Raw genomic sequence first — 7,509 nt, forward strand, 5'->3', positions numbered from 1 at the left:
ACCTTTGAATTATTCGTCCAGCGATATAATCTCAGAGTCAGCACAATAATTCTAATAAATTGTTTACTCTTGGTGATCAGTCAAGAGTGTTTTATAAAGTTAAGGGGATTAACTTAGAGCTTAAGTAACTAAAGAACAGATACGTAAAGTGACTGGATGTAAGCCATAGAAAACACAGGAAACAACTGTATACACACACACAAATTTTATTACTAACTAAAACAAACAAACAAATAACAACAACAAACATAAAATATAAAATACAAACAATGATGAAAATGCTGGTTGAGAGTATGAATGTGAAAACCTAATGTGGAACAGAGTGGTGGCTTGGAGACTTAAAAGTCTTTTCACCCGAAGCAGCAGATAATCTGTTAAATTTGGAATATTGGTCGGAAGGCCAATTGTAATCATAAAACACCTGTTTAGAGACATAAGCTTGATACTTGCAGTTTCCCGGGTGCAGCAGCATCTGATGCCTGATGGAGAGACGAGGCCTTCAGCTTGAGTTGGATCAGGGTGTGGCAGTAAAGTTGCTACATTGGACCAAAGTGAGCAGCTCTACGGCAGTTAGAGAATGCCCCTAGAGAATGCCCCAAAGTAAGCATCTCGCCTGCAGTTAGAAGAAGCTACTGCTTTTCGGGTGAAGAGGCTTTTTAATAGTAAAACTACTGACCAGCTCCCAGAGGGGCTGTTAGATATGACGTCCCAGTATCACCAGGAGGTCGTGAGGTGGTCATGAGGTGGTCAGAGTTAACAATGTTACTTTAGAACTATATGTATTTGTACTGATACAAAGTTAAAACTACTGCAAATAAATCTATCATATCTTGCGGTTCACAAAGAATCCAAACGTGGTACATCTAGCTCGTACAGTTACAAAGATAATGCAGTTTTGGGATTATATGATTATATAACAAGCTGATAAATTAAAGAAGGACTTATCCAACTGTAATTAAGCTTTGGAGTATTTATCAGGACATGATATAACATAACATTTAACAACTAAACTTAACATAAGATAATAAGGCACATCCTGTGGTGCTGTCTTATTGTTCATTCATAAGTTCAGTTGTTAAGTTCAGTTGCTGCATGCCACAGGAAATGAGGGGTCAGCAGAGCAATACGTTAAGCCCAGGGCACTTCATTGCGCCTGGCCATTTGTTAAGGTCTGAGTGGTTGAATGTTTTTCTTTGTCTTCCCCCAAAAGCTTCTTTGTGTTACGATGTTTTGCAGCTCTGATAGGTGTGATAAGGGAATTCCTAAGGGAGCTCTGCTTCCTCACTCCTCTGAGTCTGCAGAGCTGATTTACATGGCCCTGTGACCTGCAGGACAGTTCTGTCTTTTATGGCATGTGACTTGGGTGCTGGAAAGTTCAAGTTTCAAGTTTTTTGAATCCTTTTGGGCATCTGTGTCTGTCCATATCCTACAGTCTCTAAGTGTAGCCCTGTGATAGACTGGTTACCTGTCCAGGTGAACCTGCCTTCACCCTGAGTCAGCTGGGATAGACTCCGCCCCCCATGACCCGAGTGAGGATTAAGCAGTTTATAGATAGTGGATGGATGGAATACCTACGGTAGCAGCACCTCTCTCAGAATGTTCAGAAGGATGAGCAGGTGTCCAGGTCCAGAAGGTTCAGGCTCAGAGTTCCTGACGCAGTAGCAGGGGTTCAGCTCTTCCTGTGTCTCTTCAGCTGTCTCTAATGAACCAGCTGACCTGCGTTCTCGGATCACATAGACAGGTTTTAGAAGATGACAGTAGATGCGTCAGAGCATTATGTTTAGCTTTGCTCCTTAACGTTTCCTGCCCTCTGTTTCATCACCAGAGCCTTGGCTCCTAAAGAAAATCACTGGAATGTAACTTGGGCTTTTTCTTAGTTTTCTAGAATGGGGGAGTTTCAGATTCTGGGCTCTTTGTTCTTCATGCTGGGTTCTTAGTTCTTCTGTTCCTACTCAGTGTTTTTCTTGCTCAGTATCAGGTTAACTTTCACAGTGCAACAGCTCAAACAGTGACTATGAGCTCTGACTCGGTGGATTTACTTTAGCACACTTTTTTTACACGACCATGCAAAGGTGGCATCTGGTTTCTGCCTTTCTGAACCAACTCATCAAGAAGATCTTTACACATCTTTACTTTGCTCCAGCCCTCCACCAGGCATCACTTCCTCTCTGCTCAACAGGTGAGTTTAGACACTACGACCTCCTCTGTTCAGCGGCAGCCTCTCCTTCCTCTCCTTCGTCCCTCCTGTGGGCGAGGAGTGTGTGTGGAGTGTGTGCAGGTACAGCTCAGTGGATAATCACCTGATCATGGACACCTGCAGCAGGGAGTGGCTCACCTGCAACTCATCACCTGCCTGACAACAGCTGAGCTCAGACCCCCCCTCGACACCGGACCGCTGAACCGGGCCAGCGCTCTCATATTTGTTTGATCTGCTGCGGAGCAGGTTAGTCGCTCAGCTCATTTACCATGGTGATGTACCCGGTAAGCAGAGGACCACCGCCGTAGGAGTTCACCTGAAGCTACCTGGCTAGCCCCAGGTCCTGCTTCAGGCCCGTATCTAAAGGAACAGCTGCATTTTCAATGTTCACTGGAACAACAAAAAACACAATTCAAATTTAAATAAAACTAAAAAATGAAATTTCAATAGAAACGTTTGTCCTGTGGTAAAGTTTACTGAAATGCTTCCTGCTGGTTGTACGTTATACGTGTGTTGGTATTTACACTACGTGACCGTACACTGATGTAACAGCAGCTCTGAACCATCACACTTCCAGCTGACTGTAAACTGGTGACTGTCTCCACCAGGCTTCATCCGGTGACCTTCTGGAACAGCTGCCAGGTTTCACTGTGAAAGACTGAAAAGAAAGAAGAACAAAAAGCATCTTGTCTTCTGCTCTGAAATGTAAAATAATGATTAAAATGGTCCTGACCAGACTTCTGCTGTGACTGTATGAATGTTCATCACACGTTTTGTTGTGGTCTCTGGGGATGAGCCCACACCTCCTCTGTGTGACTCTGATCCACTGATTCTGAAAAACAGTTGTGGATCTCTGTTGTCTGAGGTCAGCGGTTAGTCCTCCTGCATCATCACTGTGTGCCATTCATTGTTTTAATATTAGACTGAGGAAACCGTGGATTACAGGCTAACTCTGGCCTGTTTCCCTCCTCCTGCTGACCCCGGGGTAGGGTTTGGGTCTCCCTGTGAGCTGCTCGCTGCTGAAGGAAGCTCAGGACGCTGCGGCTCTTCTTCTGCGCTCTCTGGAGCACATCTGCTGCCTCTGACCAGAGCTGTAACAAAGCTCAGAGCGCGTGCACGAGGGCGGAGAGGGGAAGGGGCGCGAGAGCCGGGGGAGGATGATGTCATAGGTTTGGGAAAGCAGATGGCTGCGGCGCCTCCTTCCTCCAGCGCCGCTCCAGCCTCCTTCCCAACAGCAGCCTGAGCATCAGGACTCCTGGAGGGCACCGAGCGACGCGGCGCAGACGCAGGCAGCGTTCAGGGAGGCTGGAGGGAAGCGGCGGCGGGCCACACAGGACCATCAATCCGCGGACGGCTCGATGAAAGACGCGAAATGAGCCGAAATACCGGAGCGAGCTCGGTTCGGGTCCTGATTGTGTATTATGAGCAGACGACAGTGTGGAGGAGCTAGTCCTGCCCAGAAAGGAGGAGGAGTAGCAGAAACACGCAAAAGGGTGTCGACGGAGAGGCAGGGTGGAGGACCGCGGAGGGAGGATAAATAATAGAGCAGCCAGCATCTCCACAGTCTGATCATGGCGGCCAAGTCGGACGGGGTGCTGAAGATGAAGAAGAGCGACGTGGCCTTCACCCCCCTGCAGAACTCGGAGCACTCAGGCTCGGTGCAGGGGCTCCACCCGGGCGGCCAGCCCGACTCTGCGGGCACCGGGGACGGTGACTTTGCTAACGGGGAGTCGCGGTGCTGCGGCGGCGGAGGCTCCAACTCGACGTGCCTTCGGCTGGGCAGGGAGCAGCAGAAGTACACGGTGTGGGACGGCTTGTGGATCGTGGCGGCCGTGGCCGTGTATCTGGCAGATGTGGGCACCGACGTGTGGCTGTCGGTGGACTACTTCCTCCGCCGCGACTACTGGTGGTTCGGCCTGACGCTGTTCTTCGTGGTGCTGGGCTCCTTCTCGGTGCAGCTCTTTAGCTTCAGATGGTTCGTGCACGACTTCAGCACCGAGGACAGCGCCGACTCGTCCGCCGACTGCTCCCACATGGACGGGAACAAGCTGCTGAGCGGCTCGGCCTCGCACGGAGACGTTACCGCGCAGCATCACCCCGCCACGCCGCAGAGGCAGGCGTCGACCGCGAGCAGGAACACCACCACCAACAGCACCAACAGCACCGCGCTGGGCAACAGCAGCAAGAGACGGCCAGCCTACTACTCGTTCTGCGTCTGGTTCGGCCAATCCGTTATCCACATCCTTCAGCTGGGCCAGATATGGAGGTAGGCTGCGGGCTGCGGGCTGCGGGCTGGCCTTGGGATGATTAGCAGGGATGCTGTGCCTGGATGTGCTTGTTAATGTGTGTGATGGAAAGAATGAATGAGGAGCAGAGACCTGCCCTGACCCACAGTCGGGCTGTTGGCAGCCCGGTGGCCTCTGGATGATGGAGCCAGCTGCTCCAGCATGGCTACCAGCTGCTATCTTCAGCCCGCCTCCCCTACACAGGGCCACGGCTGGGTTCTGTTATCCCGACCAGTGGGTCATGGAAGTGAGCACAAGCTGAACCACACTGTAGGTCTTGTGAATCCAGGGTCCTGGTCCAGGTCTGATCACACCGGGTGTCTTGTGACTGTGGTTCCTTGTCCCGTCATGGAGGAGAACTTCCATGGCTGGCCGGACAGTTTCAGGCTGTCAGGCTGAGTCACGGATCAGAATAAACCTTAACTCATGGCTGGACAATAGCTGGACCACAGTCCTTCATTAAATCTCTGTGGGTACGGAGATGGTTCTGGTCTATTATCAGACTGTTCAGTACCAGCGGGGGAAAACACACTTACATTCATGACTTTAGTAAAAGTCAGAAACACAAATGTTTAATCAGCTACTTCAGTAGTTGTAACGTCACTTTGCTGAGGGAGGCTCTGTGACTCTTTAGACAGACACCATCCATCCAAACGGTTTGTATGTAAACAGCATTTTACTGCTAACGCTGATGGAGGTGCTGCTAATTATCTCCTCTGGGTGCTTCAGTCTGTAGCAGTAATTAGAACTGGTACAATATTTTCCCCTAAAAGAGAAATGTCTGAAAAGCAGTGTCCCCCTTAGTTCCTAGTTTCAAGTTCCTGTCAGTATGTGGTGGTGTTCATTTTCAAAATGAAGATACCATTTATGGAGAAACTGACATCATGCTGCCTGAGTACAGATATACAGTCTATGGGAATACTGAGGGCTGCACTACAAAGTGGGACTCGCAGGTTATCAGGCTTGTTGAGCTTAAAGCCAGAGTTTTCAGTGTGACGATGGTGGCTCTCTTTTAACCCGCTAGGTCTCCATGGTAACTGATACTGTGGAGCTAGGTCTCCACGGTAACTGATGCTGTGGAGCTAGGTCTCCATGGTAACTGATGCTGTGGAGCTGGGTCTCCATGGTAACTGATGCTGTGGAGCTAGGTCTCCATGGTAACTAATGCTGTGGAGCTAGGTCTCCGTGGTAACTGATGCCGTGGAGCTAGATCTCCATGGTAACTGATGCTGTGGAGCTTGGTCTCCATGGTAACTNGGACTGTGGGAGGAAGCCGGAGAACCCGGAGAGAACCCACGCTGCACGGGGAGAACATGGAGACTCCACGCAGAAAGATCCCGGGTGTCCTCACCAGGACGCCAACCGGCGACCTTCTAGCTGTGAGGCCACGGTGCTAACCACCGAGTCACCTGCAGCCATTTATTATTATTATTATTATTATTATCATTATTATTATTATTATCCAGAACCCAGGTGTAACTGTGAGCACTGAGCTGATCAGATCGTGACCCTGTAGGTGTGTTGTTCCGCCTGTGCTCATCATCTTTCCTTCCTGTGGCTGCTACACTCCACGGTGTGGAACATAACACACCCGACCATCGTAGCAGTTCAGGTCCTCATCTGGCTCCATTCCTGCATCAACACAGGAGATGACATCAGCCATAGAGGGAGCGTAAAACAAACTGTCCTCAGACACTTTGATCAGCTTCGTTTCTGTGCTCGACACACAAACAGCCAAAACAGCCCATTTACTTACAAAAAAAGACGTATTTTCACAACGTGTCTTCCTTTCCATAGAAGTCATAGATCCAAGGAACGTCCACCAAACAGGAAACCCTCCACAGGTGAGCTCTCCTTTCACTTAAATGGTAATTCTCCAAAAGGTGAGATTCAGACTTGTCATTCTTAATGTTCCTCCCTTTATCTCTGGGGCAGTTTTTCACAATTGTTTGTATGCTAGTAAGAAAATTCAGTCTTGGTCATGGTGTCAAACTCTTCCAATAAACTGCAGAACCAATACAACCAAAGCCACTGTAGGACGTCCTCACAGTCTCTCACTGCCATGTGGAGGCTTTCAGCATGTAGGCATCAGCGATTTTCAAACTGTTCTTGCAACAAATCTTCGGCCTTGACAGGTTTGCACACAGTCATGAGGCATGTGCTGACAGCTCCTCACAGGCTCCCGAGGCTGCCCCCTGGTGGCCTACTCAGAAAGCTACAGGCAGTCTTTAGACTTGTCTACAGTCTTAATTTACTGCAATGTTCAAAGGAAGGTCTGTTCCTGTAAAAATGTCAAAATATGTCTCATCTTGGAAAGGAAAAGGGGACTTTTGCTAAGTTAGCACAGATATAGTTTAATTCTGTTTTCCAGGATTATCAGGTGACACCATCCGTGTTACTTTGCATTTCGGGTGCAGGAGGATAACTCAGGACTGATCTGAGGACTCTGTTTTCAGCTTTATAGCATCTTTCCCCAGGTGGTTGATAACGTGAGTCAAAGCTGCAGCTCAGCATTTCTCCCCTGCATCCTTGCCGATGTGCAAACAGCTGGTCACCTGCAGCAGTGTCCAGTGATGGCGCTCCAGCTACCACCGGCACCGACAGGTCAGCATCAGCAGTCAATATCTGACTTATCCTTCACCTCTCCAGTTCATTCCATGTGATTTAGCAAGTACAGCACTTCACACTCACGAGCTTTCACAGGCTGATTTACTTCAGCTATTGATGCAGTCATGTTAGTCTGCAACTGAAGCTGCTCTTTTTAATCAGGTGCTCTTCTTTTAACAGCCAGCGGCCGTTTAGAAGGACTGCGATGTCCGTCTTAGACTTAATATGTAGAGCAAGTACTTGACATGGTGGACTTAGTTCTGGGCTGCAGGTGTCTCGGTGGCTAGCACCGTGGCCTCACAGCTAGGTCGCCGGTTGGCATCCCAGTGAGGACACCCGGGATCTTTCTGCGTGGAGTCTCCATGTTCTCCCCGTGCAGCGTGGGTTCTCTCCGGGTTCTCCGGCTTCCTCCCACAGTCC

General features: G+C 49.3%; 1 protein-coding gene across 1 annotated transcript in view; it reads left to right on the forward strand.

The window, feature by feature from the left end:
• Positions 1-3,768: 3,768 nt before the first annotated feature.
• xkr4 (XK related 4) overlaps positions 3,769-7,509 on the forward strand; it is a 12,797-nt gene continuing 9,056 nt past the window's right edge. The window contains exon 1 of the mRNA XM_008288457.1: positions 3,769-4,463. Within this exon, the coding sequence (XP_008286679.1) occupies positions 3,769-4,463 (695 nt within the window). The remainder of the gene's footprint in view (positions 4,464-7,509) is intronic.

Source organism: Stegastes partitus, unplaced genomic scaffold (genome assembly GCF_000690725.1).
Source record: "Stegastes partitus isolate 25-593 unplaced genomic scaffold, Stegastes_partitus-1.0.2 Scaffold559, whole genome shotgun sequence".
NCBI lineage: Eukaryota > Metazoa > Chordata > Actinopteri > Pomacentridae > Stegastes > Stegastes partitus.